General features: G+C 41.2%; 1 protein-coding gene across 1 annotated transcript in view; it reads right to left on the bottom strand.

Moving 5' to 3' along the window:
- Positions 1-17,286: 17,286 nt before the first annotated feature.
- The window catches only part of LOC129708996 (oxysterol-binding protein-related protein 10-like), a 161,227-nt gene continuing 153,859 nt past the window's right edge, over positions 17,287-24,654 (bottom strand). The window contains exon 12 of the mRNA XM_055655128.1: positions 17,287-23,941. Coding sequence (XP_055511103.1) covers positions 23,894-23,941 — 48 coding nt within the window. The 3' untranslated portion in view covers positions 17,287-23,893. The remainder of the gene's footprint in view (positions 23,942-24,654) is intronic.

Genomic DNA, 24,654 nt, shown 5'->3' with positions numbered 1-24,654 from the left:
ACCAGCATTCTGGCAGACAGGTTTGCCACTGCTACACGGGTGGTTTTAAACTGAATAAGTGGGGTGGGGTGTCAAATGGGATAGTTGAGTATGGAATTAAAGGGAAAGAGAGTAAAGGGATGGTTAATGTCCCCAGAATTAACAGGAAAGGAAGCTTACAAAGGAATAGGAGAGTATGGCCAAGTGTAATAGGGATCGATGTGAAAGGTGAGATGTGTAAGGAATTAAAAGTATTGTATATGAATGCACGAAGTATAAGTGGTAAAGTAGATGAACTTGAGGCTCAGTTAGAGGTTGGTAGATACGACATTGTGGGGATTACCAAGACGTGGCTGCAGGAGGATTGGGCCTGAGAACTTAATATTCAGGGTTATACATCCTATAGAAAGGATAGGCAGGTGGACAGAGGAGTGGGGTAGCTCTGCTGGTGAGGGGTGGAATTCAGTCCCTTGCGAGGGAAGACATAGGGACTGACGAGGTGGAGTCACTGGATTAAGTTGAGGAATTGTAAAGGCAAGAAGACACTAATTGGTGTTATCTACATACCCCCAAATGATAGCCCGGACATAGGGTGAAAGTTGCAGCAGGAGTTAAAACTGGCATGTAACAAAGGCAATGCCACTGTGGTGATGGGGGATTTCAATATGCAGGTAGACTGAGAAAATCAGGTTGGTTCAGGACCCCAAGAAAGAAAGTTTGTAGAATGCCTCCGAGATGGATTCTTAGAGCAGCTTGTAATGGAGCCGAGCAGAGAAAAGGCAATTCTGGATTTAGTGTTGTCCAATGAACCAGTTATGATAAGAGAACTCGATGTAAAGAAACCGCTTGGAGGTAGTGATCATAATATGATTAATCTGCAATTTGAGAAGGAGAACGTTAAATCGGAAGTGCCAGTGATGCAGTTGAACAAAGGGGACTATGAAGGCATGAGAGGGGAGCTGGCCAAGGTAGACTGGAAAGGGACCCTAGCAGGAATGATGGTGGAACAACAATGGCAGGAATTTCTGGGCAAAATCTGGGAGACGCAGGATCATTTAATATTCTAAGGGGAGTAGGAGGCAACCGTGGCTGACAAAATAAGTTAGGGATAGACTAAAACTAAAAGAAAAGATTTATAACGCAACAAAGAGTAGCCGGAAACCAGAGGATTGGGAAACTTTCTCGGGCTGAAAACATAAAGTACGAGGGGAAGCTGGCCAGGAATATAAAGAAGGACAGTAAAAGCATAGAAACATAGAAATTAGGTGCAGGAGTAGGCCATTCGGCCCTTCGAGCCTGCACCGCCATACAATATGATCATGACTGATCATCCAATTCAGTATCCCGTACCTGCCTTCTCTCCATACCCTCTGATCTCCTTAGCCACAAGGGCCACATCTAACTCCCTCTTAAATATAGCCAATGAAATGGCCTCAACTACCCTCTGTGGCAGAGAGTTCCAGAGATTCACCACTCTCTGTGTAAAAAAAGTTTTTCTCATCTCGGTTTTAAAGGATTTCTCCCTTATCATTAAGCTGTGACCCCTTGTCCTGGACTTCCCCAACATCGGGAACAATCTTCCTGCATCTAGCCTGTCCAACCCCTTAAGAATTTTGTAAGTTTCTATAAGATCCTATAAGTTTCTATAAGATTCTATATGAGTATAGAAGTTGGGATGTAATGTTAAAATTGTACAAGGCATTGGTGAGGCCAATTCTGGAGTATGGTGTACAATTTTGGTCGCCTAATTATATGAAGGATGTCAACAAAATAGAGAGAGTAAAGAGGAGATTTACTAGAATGTTGCCTGGGTTTCAGCAACTAAGTTACAGAGAAAGGTTGAACAAGTTAGGGCTTTATTCTTTGGAGCGCAGAAGGTTAAGGGGGGACTTGATAGAGGTTTTTAAAATGATGAGAGGGATAGACAGAGTTGACGTGGAAAAGCTTTTCCCACTGAGAGTAGGGAAGATTCAAACAAGGGGACACGACTTGAGAATTAAGGGACTGAAGTTTAGGGGTAACATGAGGGGAACTTCTTTACTCAGAGATCTGTGGTAGCTGTGTGGAATGAGCTTCCAGTGAAGGTGGTGGAGGCAGATTTGTTTTTATCATTTAAAAATAAATTGGATAGTTATATGGATGGGAAGGGAATGGAGGGTTATGGTCTGAGCACAGGTATATGGGACATGGGGATATTATGTGTTCGGCATGGACTAGAAGGGTCGAGATGGCCTGTTTCCGTGCTGTAATTGTTATATGGTTTATAAGATCCCCTCTCAATCTCCTAAATTCCAGAGAGTATAAACCAAGTCTATCCAGTCTTTCTTCATAAGACAGTCCTGACATCCCAGGAATCAGTCTGGTGAACCTTCTCTGCACTCCCTCTATGGCAATAATGTCCTTCCTTTGGAGACCAAAACTGTACGCAATACTCCAGGTGTGGTCTCACCAAGACCCTGTACAACTGCAGTAGAACCTCCCTGCTCCTATACTCAAATCCTTTTGCTATGAAAGCTAACATACCATTTGCTTTCTTCACTGCCTGCTGCACCTGCATGCCTACTTTCAATGACTGGTGTACCATGACACCCAGGTCTCGCTGCATCTCCCCTTTTCCTAATCGGCCACCATTTAGATAATAGTCTGCTTTCCTGTTTTTGCCACCAAAATGGATAACCTCACATTTATCCACATTATACTGCATCTGCCAAACATTTGCCCACTCACCCAGCTATTCCAAGTCACCTTGCAATCTCCTAGCATCCTCCTCACAGCTAACACTGCCCCCCAGCTTAGTGTCATCCGCAAACTTGGAGATATTGCCTTCAATTCCCTCATCCAGATCATTAATATATATTGTAAATATCTGGGGTCCCAGCACTGAGCCTTGCGGTGCCCCACTACTCACTGCCCGCCATTGTGAAAAGGACCCGTTTACTCCTACTCTTTGCTTCCTGTTTGCCAGCCAGTTCTCTATCCACATCAATACTGAACCCCCAATGCCGTGTGCTTTAAGTTTGTATACTATTCTCTTATGTGGGACCTTGTTGAAAGCCTTCTGGAAGTCTAGATACACCACATCCACTGGTTCTCCCCTATCCATGCTACTAGTTACATCCTCGAAATATTCTATAAGATTCGTCAGAAATGATTTACCTTTCGTAAATCCATGCTGACTTTGTCCAATGATTTCACCACTTTCCAAATGTGCTGCTATCCCATCTTTAATAACTGATTCTAGCAGTTTCCCCACTACCGATGTTAGACTAACTGGTCTGTAATTTCCCCACTTCCCCACTGTAATTTCAGTCATTGAAAGTTAGACTAACTGGTCTGTAATTCCCCATTTTCTCTCTCCCTCCCTTCTTTAAAAAGTGGGGTTACGTTTGCTACCCGCCAATCCTCAGGAACTACTCCAGAATCTAAAGAGTTTTGAAAGATTATTACTAATGCATCCACTATTTCTGGAGCTACTTCCTTAAGTACTCTGGGATGCAGCCTATCTGGCCTTGGGGATTTATCGGCCTTTAATCCATTCAATTTACCCAACACCACTTCCCGACTAACTCGGATTTCACTCAATTCCTCCAACTCCTTTGACCCGTGGTCCCCTGCTATTTCCGACAGATTATTTATGTCTTCCTTAGTGAAGACGGAACCAAAGTAGTTATTCAATTGGTCCGCCATATCCTTGTTCCCCATGATCAACTCACCTGTTTCTGACTGCTAGGGACCTACATTTGTTTTAACTAATCTCTGTCTTTTCACATATCTATAAAAACGTTTGCAGTCAGTTTTTATGTTACCTGCCAGTTTTCTTTCATAATCTATTTTTCCTTTCCTAATTAAGCCCTTTGTCCTCCTCTGCTGGTCTCTGAATTTCTCCCAGTCCTCTGGTATGCTGCATTTTCTGGCTAATTTGTACGCATCATCCTTCGCTTTGATACTATCCCTGATTTCCCTTGTTATCCACGGATGCACTACCTTCGCTGATTTATTCTTTCGCCAAACTGGGAGGAACAATTTTTGTAGTTCATCCATGCAGTCTTTAAATGTCTTCCATTGCATATCCACCGTCAACCCTTTTAGAATTAATTGTCAGTCAATCTTGGCCAATTCACGTCTCATACCCTCAAAGTTACCTTTCTTTAAGTTCAGAACCATTGTTTCTGAATTAACAATGTCACTCTCCATCCTAATGAAGAACTCAACCATATTATGGTCACTCTTGCCCAAGGGGCACGTACAACAAGACTGCTAACTAACCCTTCCTCATTACTCAATACCCAGTCTAAAATAGCCTGCTCTCTCGTTGGTTCCTCTACATGTTGATTTAGATAACTATCCCGCATACATTCCAAGAAATCCTCTTCCTCAGCACCCCTGCCAATTTGATTCACTCAATCTATATGTAGATTGAAGTCGCCCATTATAACTGTTTTGCCTTTGTCGCACGCATTTCTAATTTCCTGTTTGATACATCTCCAACTTCACTACTACTGTTAGGTGGCCTGTACACAACACCCACCAGCATTTTCTGCCCCTTAGTGTTTCGCAGCTCTACCCATACCGATTCCACATCCTCCAAACTAATGTCCTTCCTTTCCATTGCGTTAATCTCCTCTCTAACCAGCAACGCTACCCCACCTCCTTTTCCTCCTGAATATTGAATATCCCTGGATGTTCAGCTCCCAGCCTTGGTCACCCTGGAGTCATGTCTCCGTGATCCCAACTATATCATAATCATTAATGGCTATCTCTGCACATTCAACTCATCCACCTTATTACGAATACTCCTTGCATTGAGACACAAAGCCTTCAGGCTTGATTTTACAACTCTCTTACCCCTTATACAATTATGTTGAAAAATGGCCCTTTTAGATTTTTGCCCTGGTTTTGTCTGCCTGCCACTTTTACTTTTCACCTTGCTACCTATTGCTTCTACCCTCATTTTACACCCCCCCTGCCTCTCTGCTCTTGTACCCAACCCCCTGCCACATTAGTTTAAATCCTCCCCGACAGCACTAGCAAAGACATTGGTTCCATTCCAGCCCAGGTGCAGACCGTCCTGTTTGTACTGGTCCCACCTCCCCCAGAACTGGTTTCAATGCCTTAAAAATTTGAATCCCTCCCCCTTGCACCTTTTTTCGAGCCACGTATTCATCTGCAATATCCTCCTATTTCTACTCTGACTGGCCCGTGGTACTGGTAGTAATCCAGAGATTATTACCTTTGAGGTCCTACTTTTAAGTTTATCTCCTAGCTCCCTAAATCTTGTAGGACCTCATCACTTTTTTTACCTATATCGTTGGTGCCAATATGCACCACGACTGGCTGTTCACCCTCCCCCTCCAGAATGTTCTGCAGCCGTTCAGTGACATCCCTGACCCTTGCACCAGGGAGGCAACATACCATCCTGGAGTCTTGTTTGCGGCCGCAGAAACGCCTATCTATTCCCCTGTCAATTGATATGTTAAGGGAAAAAGAGTAGCAAAGTCAAATGTAGGTCCCTTGAAGGCAGACACGGGTGAAATTATTATGTGCAACAAGGAAATAGCAGAAGATTTGCATAGGTACTTCGGATCTGTCTTCACTAAGGAAGACACAAACAATCTCCCAGATGTACTGGAGGACATAGGATCTAAGGTGGTAGAGGAACTGAAAGAAATTTTCATTAGGTGAGAAATAGTATTGGGTAGGCTAATGGGACTGAAGGATGATAAATCCCCTGATGGTCTGCATCCCAGGGTCCTCAGAGAGGTGGCTCTGGAAATAGTGAATGCATTGGTGATCATTTTCCAATGTGCAATAGATTCAGGATCAGTTCCTGGGGATTGGGGGATAGCTAATGTTATCCCACTTTTCCAGAAAGGAGACAGTGAGAAAACGGGGAATTACAGACCAGTTAGCCTGACCGGTGGTGGGAAAGATGCTGGTCAATTATTAAAGAGGTAATAATGGGGCATTTTGATAGCAGTAAAAGGATTAGTCCAAGTCAACATGGATTTATGAAAGGGAAATCATGCTTGACTAATCTGGAATTTTTTGAGGATGAGACAAGTAAAATGGATGAAGGGGTGCCAGTGGATGTAGTGTATCTAGACTTTCAGAAAGCCTTTGATAAGGTCCCGCATGGGAGACTGGTGACTAAAATTAGAGCACATGGTATTGAGGGTAAGGTGTTGACATGGATTGAAAATTGGTTGGCAGACCGGAAGCAAAGAGTAGGAGTGAACGGGTCCTTTTCATAATGGCAGGCAGTGGTGAGTGGCGTGCCACAAGGCTCGGTGTTGGGGCCGCAACTGTTTACCATATCTATTAATGATTTGGAAGAGGGAATTAGGAGCAACACTAGCAAGTTTGCAGATGACACAAAGCTGGGTGGCAGTGTGAACTGTGAAGAAGATGTTAGGAGGTTGCAAGGTGACCTGGACAGGTTGAGTGAATGGGCAGATGCAGTTTAATATAGATAAATGTGAGGTTATTCACTTTGGCGGCAAGAACAAGGGGGCAGATTATTATATCAATGGGGTTAGGTTAAGTAAGGGGGAGGTGCAGCGAGACCTGGGTTTCCTTGTACACCACTCACTGAAAGTTGGCGTGCAGGTACAGCAGGCAGTGGAGAAAGCTAATGGAATGTTGGCCTTCATAACAAGAGAATTTCAGTATCGGACTAAAGAGGTTCTTCTGCAGTTGTATAGGACTCTGGTGAGACCACATCTGGAGTATTGTGTACAGTTTTGGTCTCCTAATTTGAGGAAGGACATCCTTGTGATTGAGGCAGTGCAGCGTAGGTTCACAAGATTGAACCTTGGGATGGTGGGACTGTCATATAAGGAAAGATTGAAAAGACTAGACTTGTATTCACTGGAGTTTAGAAGGATGAGGGGGGATCTTATAGAAACTTATAAAAGGACTGGACAAGCTAGATGCAGGAAAAATGTTCCCAATGTTGGGCGAGTCCAGAACCAGGGGCCACAGTCTTAGAATAAAGGGGAGGTTATTGAAGACTGAGGTGAGAAAAAACATTTTCACCCAGAGAGTTGTGAATTTATCCCTTGAATCCTCTAGGGGCTAGTGGAGAAGGCGGCACGGGTTATTGATAGGGGACGATCAGCCATGATCACAATGAATGGCGGTGCTGGCTCGAAGGGCCGAATGGCCTCCTGCACCTAGTTTCTATGTTTCTAAGATCTCTGAAGAAGGGCCTCGAAACGAAACAGCTCCCATTCCTTCTCTCCAGAGATACTGCATGTCCCACTGAGTTACTCAAGTAAAAGTGCTTACTGCACAGTGCTGCCATTCTCACTGTCTTTCGGAGAGGCTTTCCTAGTCATGATGTCCACTCAGATTCTTACCTTGAGACCTGTAGTTCTTAGCAGGAACACTCTTAATCAACTCAGAACTAGGATTAGATGTGAGTACGAGTCTATTTAACTGAGTTTTTGAAAAGCCTGCAGCAATTCTCGGGGCAGCTCCACTCATTGCCGCTCCTGGGAGCTTACTGCAAGGAAACCCTTTGAGATAAAGCAGAATCTATTTTCTAGTTAAATAAGCAGAAATGTTACTTAACTGGAAATTGATTCTGGTTCATCTCAGCACTGAAGAGCAGCCTATTAGCATGTAAAGTAATTTATTAAGTGTCATTACTCCCGAACTGCTGAGTGATTCTGTTTTTCCACTCCCACTGAAACACCAGGAATGAATCAGAGTTCACCCACTCTGTGAGATTTCTGCTTTGGAGTGAAACTCCTACGGTCCTGTCTCAATCATCCTACAATTATCATATTGCCCACTCACACAACCAGTGATGATTTTCAGCATTTGAAATGAAAACTTATTTTTTTTAAAGGTTTTTTTTGTTTGCAAGTGTGTAATTGGTTCTGCATCTTGGGGGCGTGGATGGTCGGTGGCAGGTTGTAAGCGGCAGATGCATTTCTGAACTTTAAATTTGCTAACTTTTGAAACACCCAGTTTCTTCTGCAGGCAATGAGCAACTGACACTAGGAGTTGGTAACATTACCAGTAGAAACATTGTGATCATGCTGAACTGCCAGACATCTTCCCTAAAACAATGGTAGACCAGTTCAAACCAAACAGCAATTGACAAGTTATTTTGCAAGAAAGATGACCAATTGTAATTTTAACAGACGTGGTGTAGAATTTATAGAATACTCCTGGATGTCCCGGTTTTCCAATTAGGAAAGGTATATTTGGAGAGTACAAAAACTCCTGGTTCCACAATAATACCTTGAGATTCCCTCTGCCAGTCCCACACAGCACCACGTTCCCATAGTCCAAGCACTTGTCATTGCTTTTCCCATTCTCAGCTGAATCTGTGCCAGCCAACATTCCTCAGTTGCTGAGCTGTTTTTCAACTCCCTGCTGTAATCAAATAGGGTACGGTGAGGGAGAAATGACAAGAGCTCATCAGTAATTGGCACAGCCTAACTGAGCAAGAATTTACAGACTTTGCTGATTCTGATTATTAGTTTAGATGTACAGTACAGCGCGGAAACAGGGCCTTCAGCCCACCGAGTCTACGCCAATCAGTGATGCCCGTACATGAACACTATCCTATACACTAAGGACAATTTATACTTTTTACCAAAGCCAAAATAACCTCATCGTAATACGGTGGATGAATTGAATGCACAGTTAGTAGTTAAGGAATTTGATATAGTTGAAATTACGGAGACATGGCTCCAGGGTGACCAAGGCTGGGAGCTAAACATGCAGGGACATTCAATATTGAGGAAGGATAGACAGAAAGGAAGAGGAGGTGGGGTGGCATTGCTGGTTAAAGAGGAGATTAATGCAATAGTAAGGAAAGGCATTCGCTTGGATGCTGTAGAATCGTCATGGGTAGAATTGCAAAATAGCCAAGGGCAGAAAATGCTTGTTGGAGTTGTCTACAGCCCACCAAACAGCAGTAGGGAGGTTGGGGATAGCATCAAGCCGGAAATTAGGGATGTGTGTAGCAAAGGTACAGCAGTTCTCATGGGTGACTTTAATCTACATATAGATTGGGCCAACCAAATTGGTAACAGAGCTGAATGTATACGGTTTATTAAACCATTATGTAGAGGAACCGACTAGAGGATGGGCCACCTGAGACTGTGTAACGAAGAAGGATTATTTACCGATCTTGTTGTGCAAGGCCCCTTGGGCAACAGCGATCATAATATGGTGGAATTCTGCATTAGGATGGAGAGTGACACGGTTAATTTAGAGACTAGGGTCCTGCACTTGAATAAAGGAGACTTTAAAGGTATGAGACGGGAATTGGCTAGGATAGACTGGCAAATTATACTTAAAGGGTTGATGGTGGAGATGCAATGGCAAAGATTTAAAGACCGCTTGGATGAACTCCAAAAATTGTTCATCCCTGTCTGGCGAAAAAATAAAACGGGGAATGCAGCTGAACCGTAGCTAACGAGGGAAATCAAGGATAGTGTTAAATCCAAGGAAGAGGTATATACATTGGCCAGAGGAAGCAGCAAACTCCGGAGGACTGTGAGAAATTTAGCTCAACAAAGGAGTTAATTAAGAGGGGGGGAAAAGAGCTTGAAAGAAAGCTTGCGGGAAATATAAAAACTGACTCTAAAAGCTGTTTTAGATATGTGAAAAGGAAAAGATTAATGAATACAAATGTAGGTCCCTTACAGTCAGAGACAGGTGAATTTATAATTGGGAAACAAGGAAATGGCAGAACAGTTAAAAGAGTACTTTGGTTATGTCTTTACCAAGGAAGACAAACAATCACGCAGAAATACAAGGGGACCGAGGATCTAGTGGGAGGGAGGAACTGAATGGAATCCACATGGAGTCAGGAAATGGTGTTAGGTAAACTGTTGGGACCGATGGTCTCCATCCCAGAATACTCGAGGTGGCCCTAGAAATCGTGGATGCATTGGTGATCATTTTCAAAATGTTTTCTCGATTCTGGATCAGTTCCTGGGGCCTGGAGGGTAGCCAATGTAACCCTGCTTTTTAAGAAAGGAGGGAGAGAGAAAACGGGGAATTATAGACCAGTTAGCCTTACATCGGTAGTGGGGAAGATTCTTCCGTCGATTATTAAAGATGTAATAGCAGCGCATTCAGAAAGCAGTGACAGGATCGGCTAAAGTCAGCATAGATTTATGAAGGGGAAATCATGCATGACTAATCTTCTGGAATTTTTGGAGGATGTAACAAGTATAATGGATATGGGAGAACCAGTGGATGTGGTGTATCGACATTCAAAAAGCTTTTGACAAGGTCCCACACAAGAGATTAGTGTGCAAAATTAGAGCACATGGTATTGGGGGTAGGGTATTGACATGGATAGAGAACTGGTTGGCAGACAGGAAGCAAAGAGTAGGAATTAATGGGTCCTTTTCAGAATGGCAGGCAGTGACTAGTGGGGTGCCGCAAGGCACAGTGCTGGGACCCCAGTTATTTACAATATAAACGATTTAGACAAGGGAATTAAATGTGACATCTCCAAGTTTGTGAATGACACCAAGTTGGGTGGCAGTGTGAGCTGTGAGTAGGATTCTAGGAGGCTGCAGGGTGACTTGGATGGGTTGGTTAAGTGGGCAGATGCATGGCAGATGCAGTATAATGTGGGTAAATGTGAGGTTATCCACTTTGGTGACAAGAACAGGAAGGCAGATTATTATCTGAATGGTATCAGATTAGGAAAAGGGGGGGGGGGTGCAACGAGACCTGGATGTGCTTGTATATCAGTCACTGAAAGTAAACATGCAGGTACAGCAGGCAGTGAAGAAAGCCAATGGCATGTTGGCATTCATTGCGAGATAATTTGAGTTTAGGAGCAAGGAGGTCCTACTGCAGTTGTACAGGGCCCTGGTGAGATCGCACCTGGAGTATTGTGTGCAATTTTGGTCTCCTAATTTGACGAAGGACATTATTCCTATTGAAGAAGTGCAGCGTAGGTTCACCAGGTTAATTCCCGGAATGGGAATGATTTTAGATGATTAGCCATGATCATATTGAATGGCGGTGCAGGCTCGAAGAGCCGAATGGCCTACTCCTGCACCTATTTTTCTATGTTTCTAACCTACAAACCTCTATGTCTTTGGATTGTGGGAGGAAACCTGAGCACCTGTGGAAAACCCATGTGGTCACTGGGAGAATGTACAAACTCCGTACAGACCACCCGAGGTCAGGATCAAAACCAGGTCTCTGGCGCTGTATAGCAGCCCTGTAGTCCTCCACCATTACTTTCATATAGGATCCTTTTATTATTTTATGGGGTATGGTGTCGATGACGAGGCCAGAATTTATTTCCCATTTTTAACTCTGTTGAGCTGATTTGTAACAACCATTACTCTCTTCCCCATCACAGCAACCCTCCCTTCCACGCATCACAAATCTTCAAAGGAATTCCCGTCTTACTTACCTTCTTGATGTTAAAGGATGGTAATGTCAAGGGAAATCACAAAAATCACTATTTTGTCCATGTTTGTACTGGTTGTCCCAGGGAATCCAAAGTAGTGCAATTGAGCAGATTCTTGGTACTGAGTACCACCAGTTAACCATGTTGAAAACTTCTTGCATATTACTGATGAGAATAATCTTATTAAATGGTAATTGGCTTTTGATATATATAGGTGGTTTGCTGGTGATAAGGACAAGCTCTTTACTATGGCCTTGAAACCAATCAACTTTCTGAAGCAGTACCAGGTTAACCTCGTATACCTGCGCAAACTTTATTGCAAAGTTTTAAAGCAATTTTACTTTCCCCAATATTCAATAAAACAGTCATATGGATCAAGATTCTAAAATGTTTCTTTAGGTATGTGAAGAGGAAAAAATTAGTTAAGACCAAAGTTGCACCCTTGAAGGTGAATTTATTATGGGGAACAAGGAAATGGCAGATGAGTTGAAAAGGTACTTTGGATCTGTCTTCACTAAGGAGGACACAAACAATCTTCCTGATATAGTAATGGCCAGAGTATCTGGGGTGACGGAGGAACTGAAGGAAATCCACATTAGGCAGGAAATGGTGTTGGATAGACTGATGGGACTGAAAGCTGATAAATCCCCAGGACCTGATGGTCTGCATCCCAGGGAACTTAAGGAAGTGGCTCTAGAAATAGTGGATGCATTGGTGATAAATTTCCAATCTTCTATAGACTCAGGATCAGTTTCTGTGGATTGGAGGGTAGTTAAAGTTATCCCACTTTTTAAGAAAGGCGGGAGAGAGAAAACAGGGAATTATCTCCCTAGCCACTAATTGGGTGAGAGGGGATAAGGGGAATATCTTCGGTACGCATGCAAGCTGCCTCAGAGACTTTCAGAGCTTCTACTTTCATAAAGCTTCAGCACACAGTCTTTTAATGAATATTTTCTTTATTGTAGATATAAAACAGGAAGATACATCCAAGGTTTTCCGACTTGTTCAAGCAATCTTCTTCGAACTCCAGCGCATTGCTTCAGATACTAGAAAACTCCTCGTGTCTCCTTCTTCACATGAGGCTTGACATGCTTGACCTGGTCGAAGGATAAACCTTCTCCCTCTCCTGTCCAAAACGAATCACCAACTAAACTAACACGCAAGCAGTTAAGCTGCATAAACACGCCCCAAGACACGTCATAAAATCCCACCCACATTATAACGGGCTGGCTAAAATTTAAAGGAACATGCCATCCACAATGACATGCAAAACAGGCCAAATGGCCACTACAATCGGTCCGAGTCGCCATGGATTTACGAAGGGGAAATCATGCTTGATTAATCTTCTGGAATTTTTTGAAGACGTAACTAGGAAAATGGACTAGGGAGAGCCAGTAGATGTAGTGTATCTGGACTTTCAGAAAGCATTCGATAAGGTTCCACATAAGAGATTAGTGGGCAAAATTAGGGCACATGGTATTGGGGGTAGAGTGCTGGCATGGATAGAGAAGTGGTTGGCAGACAAGAAACAAAGAGTAGGGATTAACAGGTCCCTTTCAGAATGGCAGGCAGTGACTAGTGGGGTACTGCAAGGCTCGGTGCTGGGACTGCAGCTATTTACAATATACAACACTGATTTGGATGAAGGGATTCAAAGTAACATTAGCAAATTTGCAGATGACACAAATCTGGGTGACAGTGTGAACTGTGAGGAGGATGCTATGAGAATGCAGGGTGACTTGGACAAGTTGGGGGAGTGGGCAGATGCATGGCAGATGAAGTTTGATGCGGATAAAGTGAGGTTATCCACTTTGGTATCAAAAACAGGAAGGCAGATTACTATCTAAATGGCGTCAAGTTGGGAAAAGGGGAAGTACAACGGGATCTGGGGGTCCGTGTACATCACTCTATGAAAGTAAGCATGCAGGTACAGCAGGCAGTGAAGAAAGTGAATGCATGTTGGCCTTTATAACAAGAAGAATCGAATATAGGAGCAAAGAGGTCCTTCTGCAGTTGTACAGAACCCTAGTGAGACCACACCTGGAGTATTGTGTGCAGTTTTGGTCCCCTAATTTGAGGAAGGACATTCTTCCTATTGAGGGAGTGCAGTGTAGGTTTACAAGGTTAATTCCTGGGATGGTGGGACTGATATGCTGAGAGAATGGAGCAGCTGGGCTTGTACACTCTGGAGTTTAGAAGGATGAGAGGATATCTCATTGAAACATATAAGATTGTTAAGGGTTTGGACACGCTAGAGGCAGGAAACATGTTCCCGATGTTGGAGGAGTCCAGAACCAGGGGCCACAGTTTAAGAATAAGGAGTAAGCCATTTAGAATGGAAACGAGGAAACCGTTTTTCTCACAGAGAGTGGTGAGTCTGTGGAATTATCTGCCTCAGAGGGCGGTAGAGGCAGGTTCTTTGGATGCTTTCAAGAGAGCTAGAAAGGGCTCTTAAAAATAACAGTCAGGGGATATGGGGAGAAGGCAGGAACGGGGTACTGATTGGGGATGATCAGCCATGATCACATTGAATGGAGGTGCTGGCTCTAAGTGCTGAATGGCCTACTCCTGCACCTATTGTCTATTGTCTAATGCAGAAAGGTTGTGGAATAGCAACGAGTTTGCTTTTAAATTGACCCTGAAATTATTTTTAGAAAGTTAGTTTTAACCTGGGCTGTGCACGCTGTGATTATGCTACAGTTGCCACTGCTAATTAATGTCCTGCTGTTTTGCATCATTGGTTTAAATACACTGATCCATTTCACTTCCTGAGTAGAATATTCAATTCACATTGTGAGCCAAATAGAGTTCAATGGCATAACATAAAATCACAAAAGGCCAGTTGTTAATAGATAACATGCGTGGTTAACTGTGTTATAGCATTATATAATAGCAGATTGGAAGGATAGCAGAGTGAATCCCTGTAGAATGCCTCCTATTCTTGAATATATTGATTCAATTTCATCTTGGCTAAAAGAAAAAATATAAGATAATGCCTGTTTGGTATGAATCTAGAATGTGCATTGGAATTCATACCAAGATAGGTCAAACATTGACTCTGTAGGTAATGAGCGTGCGCATGCACACACAGTGTGTTTGATAAAAAAGGGGATGGTTTCAAAAAGTTTAATCTTATTCGGAAAGCTGAAGATTTTTGCTTGATAACAATTTACAGCTTTGGTTTGTCTGATTGTACATATTAACCAGAGCTAGGCTTACCAATCACTTGGACATGTAGAACAACTTATCTCAGCTGGCTTTCCCTGTTCAATGTCAAATCACGTTCAACAAAAGTTCTAATGAGGTAGCAAAGTCAATGAGGGAAATGTGTTTGGTGTATGGATTTTCAAAATTATTTGAAATATATGCTATCTAATGGGCTTGTCATTAAGCCTTACCCCAGGAATGAAAGGGGTAGCAGAGCTTGCTTGTGACTTGGCAAAGTGTCAAGAAACTGCAATTTTAATCAAAATGAGAGAAGTTGAATCACAACAATAAATAATAATGAACAATTTAGCAGATGACACGAAACAAACTAGAGCATAGTTCTCAGAGGTACAGAAATTGTTCAAATTGGCAGGGTAGAAACATAGACATAGAAACATAGAAATTAGGTGCAGGAGTAGGCCATTCGGCCCTTCGAGCCTGCACCGCCATTCAATATGATCATGGCTGATCATCCAACTCAGTATCCCGTACCTGCCTTCTCTCCATACCATCTGATCCCCTTAGCCACAAGGGCCACATCTAACTCCCTCTTAAATATAGCCAATGAACTGGCCTCGACTATCCTCTGTGGCAGAGAGTTCCAGAGATTCACCACTCTCTGTGTGAAAAAAGTTCTTCTCATCTCAGTTTTAAAGGATTTCCCCCTTATCCTTAAGCTGTGAGCCCTTGTCCTGGACTTCCCTAACATCGGGAGCAATCTTCCTGCATCTAGCCTGTCTAACCCCTTAAGAATTTTGTAAGTTTATATAAGATCCCCCCTCAATCTTCTAAATTCTAGCGAGTACAAGCCGAGCCTATCCAGTCTTTATTCATATGAAAGTCTTGACACCAAAGGAATCAGTCTGGTGAACCTTCTCTGCACTCCCTCTATGGCAAGAATGTCTTTCCTCAGATTTGGAGACCAAAACTGTATGCAATACTCCAGGTGTGGTCTCACCAAGACCCTGTACAACTGCAGTAGAACCTCCCTGCTCCTATACCCAAATCCTCTTGCTATGAAAGCTAACATACCATTCGCTTTCTTCACTGCCTGCTGCACCTGCATGCCTACTTTCAATGACTGGTGTACCATGACACCCAGGTCTCGCTGCATCTCCCTTTTCCTAGTCGGCCACCATTTAGATAATAGTCTGCTTTCCTGTTTTTGCCACCAAAATGGATAACCTCACATTTATCCACATTATACTGCATCTGCCAAACATTTGCCCACTCACCCAGCCTATCCAAGTCACCTTTCAGTCTCCTAGCATCCTCCTCACAGCTAACACTGCCCCCCAGCTTAGTGTCATCCGCAAACTTGGAGATATTGCCTTCAATTCCCTCATCCAGATCATTAATATATATTGTAAATAGCTGGGGTCCCAGTACTGAGCCTTGGGGTACCCCACTAGTCACTGCCTGCCATTGTGAAAAGGACCCGTTTACTCCCACTCTTTGCTTCCTGTTTGCCAGCCAGTTCTCTATCCACATCAATACTGAACCCCCAATGCCGTGTGCTTTAAGTTTGCATACTAATCTCTTATGTGGGACCTTGTCGAAAGCCTTCTGGAAGTCCAGATACACCACATCCACTGGTTCTTCCCTATCCACGCTACTAGTTACATCCTCGAAAAATTCTATAAGATTCGTCAGACATGATTTACCTTTCGTAAATCCATGCTGACTTTGTCCAATGATTTCACCACTTTCCAAATGTGCTGCTATCCCATCTTTAATAACTGACTAGCAGTTTCCCCACTACCGATGTTAGACTAACTGGTCTGTAATTCCCCGTTTTCTCTCTCCCTCCCTTCTTAAAAAGTGGGGTTACGTTTGCTACCCGCCAATCCTCAGGAACTACTCCAGAATCTAAAGAGTTTTGAAAGATTATTACTAATGCATCCACTATTTCTGGAGCTACTTCCTTAAGTACTCTGGGATGCAGCCTATCTGGCCCTGGGGATTTATCGGCCTTTAATCCATTCAATTTACCCAATACCACTTCCCGGCTAACCTGGATTTCACTCAATTCCTCCAACTCCTTTGACCTGCGGTCCCCTGCTATTTCCGGCAAATTATTTATGTCTTCCTTAGTGAAGACGGAACCAAAGTAGTTATTCAATTGGTCCGCCATATCCTTGTTCCCCATGATCAACTCACCTGTTTCTGACTGCAAGGGACCTACATTTTTAACTAATCTCTTTCTTTTTACATATCTGTTGTCGGATGAGCAAGCAATTTTTAAAAGAGCATACTGTGCCCTAGGTTTTATAAATTGATGCAAGGAGTACAAGAGTAGTGAAACCTCAATGCACTTTTAATCAAGCTGCATATTAAAATAATATTGTGTTTTATGTGCTGTGGTCAAAACTTAGGGAAAATGTGAAGGTACTTCATTAGTGCAGAATAGATTTAGGTGAACGATTCCAGGTCTGAGCAATTTAGGTGCATGGACATGCTGGGTGTGTTGTTGAAAAACAGATTCTAGCGGGGCATACAAAAACCTTTTAGTTTCTTAGATTTTGCAGCACACATTTGGCTGACATTAGTCTAACCCACGTATTTTTTGGGTTTCCTTAGTCCAAGTAATATCTCTTTTTCTAGGAGCTGGAGGAAAATTTTAATTTTGTTTGGTCTGTGGTGAGAAGGTTAACAGGGAAATACTTAAAGATAGAATAGAAAAGCAATACAAGGCAAAATGTGAAAGCATATTTATTACTTAATTAAAACAATTATAAATCATCTTCTCATCATTGTAAATTACTTTATATAACAAGTGTTGCATAGGTACAAAGCAAACGTTACACAATTTGGTTGATGGCTAATTGGGGAGTTGCAAAGGTGAACAGGTTATTACACACATATAAAAGAATGAATGAATACTGGTAGTTAAAGCATTCCATTGGCAGAATAAAACGTACTATATTAAGCATTGTGAAATTAGTCATGGATTTTAAATGCTAAATTCTTGAGGCAAAGGACAGTTAATTGTTCTAAAATTCTAGAAAATAGAAACTAAACATTAGTCATAGAAAATATTAAATGGTTAAGTATAAAACCTGAACATTTTAGACTTAGCAGCACATCATAACGAAAGCTTGCCAAGATTTGAAAAGGTAGCAGTTATTAAAAAAGGAACAATGAAAAGTATTGCACTTTTAACCAATTTAATATTTAGTGGAGGGCACTTTGTATATTGCAACTTCCATTATTTTTGTAGTGGATTCCATTTTTGCAATGATTTGTGGAGCTGAATTAAATAATTTTCAATTGACAGCCAAGTAAGTCACATATTTCCATCGTTGATGAAATAACTGAATTTCATGTAAAGATGTGTGAGCTGATGGCACTGAATTTCTGAACAGTTCAAAGCTACAGAAACTTTAATGATGCATTTGGCCAGAGCTCTCTGAACTGCTTATGAAATGCACTTTTTCAAGCACCAATAAATACCCAGTCCTGGTTCTTTATAACTTATACTTTCAAGGTGGTTTGAATCTCCAGAGAAACAAGTTCGATATTCACATACAAGCAAATGCTTATCAAAACAATGTCCCTATAAGTTGTTACTTTTATTTTAGAAAATTGATGAAATATAGGTTATAGAAGCCGTGATATCCCTTTTTAATTTGCAACAACCTTCACGCGTTTAGTTTAAAGATACAGCGCGGAAACAGGCCCTTCATCCCACCAAGTCCGTGCCAACCAGCGATCCCCGCACAATAACACTATCCTACACATACTCGGGACAATTTACAATTATACCAAGCCAATTAACCTACAAACCTGTACGTTTTTGAAGTGTGGGAGGAAACCAGAGCTCCTGATGAAAACCCACGCAGGTCACGGGGAAAATGTGCAAACTCCATACAGACAGGTGCCATAGTTAAGATTGAACCTGGGTCTCTGGCGCTGTAAGGCAGCAACTCTACTGCTGCGCCATTGCCACCCTTATGGAAGGTAAGACTGAATATTGCAAGTGAAAGTTTGCTGCTTAGTGAATGTTCAAGATGAACAAAAATGTTTACTGTTAAAGAAAAATATCCTTAAAGTGGTCACTAAAGTTTTAAAACATTTTAGATTTAACTTGTCATACATAGTATACTCCTCGATGATTATCTTCTCAAATCCAATAGCAGAAAAGCATGCTTCAGAGTGAACAGGGATGCAGGCTGCCCCCCACAATACAACTACAACTCATCAAACTGCTGAATTATCAGGAAACTAGGAAACAAAGCTTCCATGTATTGTGAACCAGGCCACTATTTGATCTCAGCTCATTCACGGGGATATAAGTAAATGTAGGCACTAGTGAGGACAAACTGGATTCAAACCTCTACATCTCAAACTGCCAGTCATCACAATGCCATGGCTAACAACGTATGTTAACAAATTGCACAAAGTATCTCCTATTAATTTAAGAAAATGGCATGATTCTTTCCTAGCAGATTTTGATAGTTCGAATTTATCTGGCATGGTGTTTCGGTGAATGCAGCAAATTGCATAATCTGAATTGACTATCGGATTTCAATCAACAGCCATTCATAAAAAGTTTGAATAATAAGGAAGGATTAACAACATGTAAAGGAGATGCTAAAGTTGCAAAACATGCATCACAAATTTCACTCCAGTTCAAACAGGTAACGTTAAAGGCAAGAGTTACACTGATCTATTGTTTCATTATTCCACTTTTTTTTAAGCCATAGCTTCGCTCCTTTGCATAACTTAACCAAATAATTGACAGTTTACAAACATCTGAAAAGATATAAAGTGTTATTACATTTCTGTCAATAACATACATTTTATTATAAATTGGCATAGTTTAACATATACCCTGCTCTCACTTACTACAAAACTATTCATCACAGTTTCATTTATTTTTCTGGAAGACACCAGATGACTTTACTATAGCTGCATATAGTGTTTATGGGACAATGCATCATCATTGGAAGTTGAAAGGTTTTCAAAGTATATAAATATTTATCTTGCATAACTCAATCTGGACCAAAGGAATAGAGAAGGCAGGGTCCACTGCCACTCTAAAAATTGTATAGAGGAGCAACCTCTCTGAAAGAGACATAAAGAATTGCTCTAGCAGTGTGCATATTTTACCAGTTTGCTTATGAACAAGTTTTGAATAATTTTGCATGCTGCATTTTCAACCAATGCAGATCAGACATCAGTTCGTTAGTGTGGATTGTGAACATTAAGAAGAGAACAGGGAGATTAATTCTCTCCTTTAAATACCTTAATTTATTTCCTGCTTCAAATCTAAAGAAACAGTGTACAAAAATAATCTAAGCAATGAAAACCAGTTTATGTGTTTCTCTTAATAGCCACCCCTCCACTGAACCTTTCACAAATATTTAGTGGCTCCAAGAACTCACTCCAAACATGGGCAAATCTCAGTAAATCTGCAGCCATTTCTCCCAGCGCCAAAATCATTGCTGCAATATATCAGCAGTGGTGACAGATTCTACAAGGGCAAGTGGAATTATCAATGAGGAACAGAAAAAATTCAGTAAGTTGTTACATTCGTTTAAGTAATAAACTTTTAGGTAAGATAAACTCCTAGTGTCAATTAACGGAACATGGATGAGGCAAATCACATACTGCCTGAACATGGGGATCTTTACTGGATTATTTGAACCAGCAAAGGATTTTAACAACACTGAATTTAGCACGGGTCTCAGAGGTCATGGGGAGAAGGCAGGAGAATGGGGTTAGGAGGGAGAGATAGGTTAGCCATGTTGAATGGCGGAGGAGACTTGATGGGCTGAATAGCCTAATTCTGTTCCTATCACTTATGATCTTATGAACTAATGGAGTTTTGGTGTTCCCATAATCTCAATTACTATTATTAATAAAATTACTGTTAGTTTACTTTTAAAAAGGACAACTAAACCAGCTGAAATAATTTAGAGTGCCCTGGTCAGATGATGGTCAACACTGCTACTATTGGTTTCTGGTAGATAGTTTCATTTTGTATGACTTTCAACCTTTCAATGTACGGATGACTTGAGTGAGAAAGAATGTTGATGTCTGTCATATAATGGGAAAGTAATAACAAAATCTGTAGAAATTAATACTGGAATTCTGATTTGTCTATTAACGGGATTTCTTATCCTCAATTTCTCAAGGTAACTTCTAATACTGAAAGCAAAAGGCATAATTCTTAATTGTCGACTTTATATATATCAAATATTTTAGATCTTTAAAATTGCAAGTCAATAGATGAGAATTAAAATGGTTTGCAAAATGACAGCGAGAGTACAGTTGAGAATCATTTAGCCTAGACATTTACTTTTGGGGATGGTCATTCATTTCATAGATGCCTGGATTCGAGGGCCTGACCCATAGGGAGAGGCTGCACAGGCTAGGACATTATTCCTTGGAGTGCATAATTAATGAGTGATCCTATAGAGGTGCAATAGGTTTAAGGTGAGAGGCTAAAGATTTGATAGAATCCCGAGAGACAACCTTTTTTCTACAGAAAGGGTGGTGAGTATATGGAACGAGCAGCCAGAGGAGGTAGTTGAGGCAAATACTATCATAACATTTAAAAGACTTTTGGACAGGTACGTAGATAGGATAGGTTTAGAAGGATATGGGCCAAAGGCAGGCAGGTGGGACTAGTGTAGATGGGGTATGTTGGTCAGCAGGTTGGGCCGAAGGGCCTGTTTCTATGGTGTATGACGACGACTCTATGTGCAACTCTTTTCTGATGTGGAAATTCTTCTTGCCTCATTCTGAAATGGCCAGCCATTTGCCATGAGACTATGCCTTTTTTTCTAGACTAGCTAGCCTTGACCATATGTAATTCCATCTATTTCTAAAGACTTCTCTCCTGAAAGAGCTATTTCTACTGTGAGAGTATTAAGACTGCCCTGCCCCTCACGTTATGTATATCTGCCTTCTACCAAATTTCAGAAGAGTACATGGCAAGACCATCCCACCACTTCCCCCAGTCATTCTTGAAATAAATTCAGTGACTCTCAGCTGCACTGCGCTAGGGACAAATATATTCTTTTTTATGCTTGGATACTGGACCTGAACAAAATGCTTCAAAGAGGTGTCATCCAAGAGCTTTACAATGCGGCATGACCTCCTTACTTTCACAGTTCACGCCCCTTGTAGTAATGATCAACACACCACTCTCCGCCTTTGTACCTGCTTTGTATGAACCAGCACCATGCGATCCCACTGTATATCAACAATCACTAGTTTCTGAACAGTAAAAAAATTCTTACCACTGAAGTAAACATCAGCACAACTTAAATATGGTATTGTATTACAACCTGATCAGAATACACAAAGGCACTGCTGACATTTTACTGGAATCCACAAACAAATCCAAAAATTAATCCCTTTGGAAAATAATTTTACTATGAAATTCAGTGACAAACCTGCCTAAACACTTGCTGTGAATCTAAATGTTCACTCTGTGCGATCAGTTGGTTTTCTCAAGGAAATTATTTCCCCTAAAGTAGAAAGCATTTTATCTAACATGATGAAGAATTGCAGAGCTCTGAAAAGGAGAGTTCTTGAGCATAGTTTGGAAAAGGCTAGTAGGTTTGTACTGTAAATTATTAGGGAAACTAATCAGATGTTATTTATTAAGGGGAATTCAATATAAAGGTTGGGAGATGTGCTTCACCGAGAGAAGATGTTGGTGAGATCACATCTAGAGTGCTGCGTACAGTATAAACCCCCATAAATTATTAAGACTGTTGATGTGCTGCAAGTAGCTCAGAGAAGCTTTACTTGGCTGACATGTGAAATGGGCAGGTTGTCCTATGAAGAGTGATTGAACAGGCTAGGCCTGTTTCTGCTGAAATTCAGGCAAGTGAAAGGTGACTTGAAGCATAAGATCCTGAGGAGTATTGGCAGGGTTTTGTGGAAAGCATGTTTTCATTAGTGGGAGAATCTTGAACCAGAGGGTCACTGGTTAAAACAAAAGGGAATGCTTGTTTAAGACAACGACTTTTCTCTCAGAGGAACGCGTGTTTTCAGAACTCTCACTCACAGATCAAAGGAAGCAAAGTCTTTGAATGTGTTTAAGGCGGAGATCGATAGATCCTTGATAACCTTTCACTCTCTTGATTACCGGGGAGAGGCAGGAATGCAGAGTTGTGGTTACAGTTAGGTGTAGGCTGAGTAGCCTACTAAATTATGTTTATATGAAATCAGGTGTTCTGGAACAAAGTGCATAAGTTTGTTAACTACTAGAATATATATCCACTGTATGTGGGTGCTGCATTGCGGAAGCCAAAGAGGTGCTATCAAGACGAGTTGGTGATTTGCTGGTGTTTAGATAACAGAATTGGTAAAGTGTCTAACGAATGCAAAAGCCATAGGAGGTCTACAGGTGGAATAATTTTGTGACTAGCTACAAATTGGAATAATTTTGTGACTAGCTACAAATTGCATATCAAGTAAAGTATGTAGAAGAGACGCAAAATAAATGTATCATCGTTTTGCTTTTAGAAAAAGGACAAAAGATCAATCATATTTCTCCTTATTGTATCTCTAAAATTCTGAATGTGCGATGAGATTTATTACAATATCATTCTTTTCAAATAATTCTCATTTTGTAATTGATTAGTGAATCTCTATTCCATGTAGAAACCAAAAGGCCTTTCTGATTAGCCTATAGGAACTATAAAGTTGAGTCTCATTATCCAAACTACAAGGTACAAATAAGGTACAATAAGGTACAAATAGTTGTGTTTCTCAGCACTAATCTCGGATTTTCTTTACAAAACGCCATTCATTCTGACTAGTTTTAGAAACTGACTAGGTGTAATAATTAAACTTTTGCAAGCGATGGAAATCACTGCAGTAAAAAGTGTTCTATGTGCACTGTGGTACTGAATACTATAGGGTTTAAGGAATGGCATGCCCATTAACCAAATCAAAACAGTCCTACATCATTTAGTTCACAAAGATATCTTAAAGTGACTACACCAATGGCACATTTATTTGTTTAAGTGCAAAAAACCCTTTGCAAGTGAAAAATATAAAATCTTAAAACATTAAAATAAAATTTCTCCATTATTAACTTTTCAATCTCCTGTATGCAGATCTCATTGAATACAGGACAACACCTGAATACATTTATTTTCATGAACCTGCAAGTATTTTTAATTTGGTACTCAATATTGTTTCTATTTTTTATACATAACATTGTCACGCATTTGCCTTTTTAATTTTCGTTTCAACATCACCTCAGAGTTATTTGCAGATGGCAAATCGCTAATTAGAGGATACCCGAGGTAGCTGGTGGAGGTCAATTTGAGTCTGTCAGTAGTGTGCCTTCCAGATGGGATTATAGTATACCCAACCATCTCCCTGTTATGGAATAGGAAAAAGTGGTTAATTCATTACCACAACCAGTTTGAAAGGACACAATATACCTTGTTCTTAAAGTGCAATAACAGACGAAATTTAAAGATATTTCTTGATGGATAGAAGGACAGATCATCCATGTGCAACAAGGCTACAAATTGTGTGGGAAGGATAGACGCAAAAGAGTCTGAAGAAGGGTCTCGACCCGAAACGTTGCCCATTCCTTCTCTCCAGAGACACTGTCTGTCCCGCTGAGTTACTCCACCATTTTGTGCCTATCTTCGAGGCTGCAAATTGCTAATATGATCATCAGTGGAAACTCGTGAAGTGTTTTGCTGTTGGCTACACGTTCTGTTAAATTACAATAAAGGGGCAAACGGAATTCTTACTTCAAGAGTTCCCGGAAAGGAAATGTAGCATTTCCAATGATAAGTAATAATGAGAAGGTCTCTGCCTGTGCCATTTCATAGTCAAAATTAATGTTATGGTATCTTACGCCATGTTATATACACCCTGGGGTAGGGGAGCACAAAGATTGATATTAATCAATCTGAAGTGCAGTGTGAATGAGAATTGCAGCACCGAGGAACAAGCCAGAATGAAGAGGTCAGTAACTTTGCAGACAGACATTTTAAAATAATGCCACGTGTTTTAGCTAAATATGTTGAGATCTGTTTAGCAAAGAGAAAGTTGATCAAGTGCCAGATACAAAGAAT

Source organism: Leucoraja erinacea, chromosome 2 (genome assembly GCF_028641065.1).
Source record: "Leucoraja erinacea ecotype New England chromosome 2, Leri_hhj_1, whole genome shotgun sequence".
In the NCBI taxonomy this organism is placed as follows: domain Eukaryota; kingdom Metazoa; phylum Chordata; class Chondrichthyes; order Rajiformes; family Rajidae; genus Leucoraja; species Leucoraja erinaceus.
This window is presented reverse-complemented; position numbering and strand designations above follow the sequence as displayed.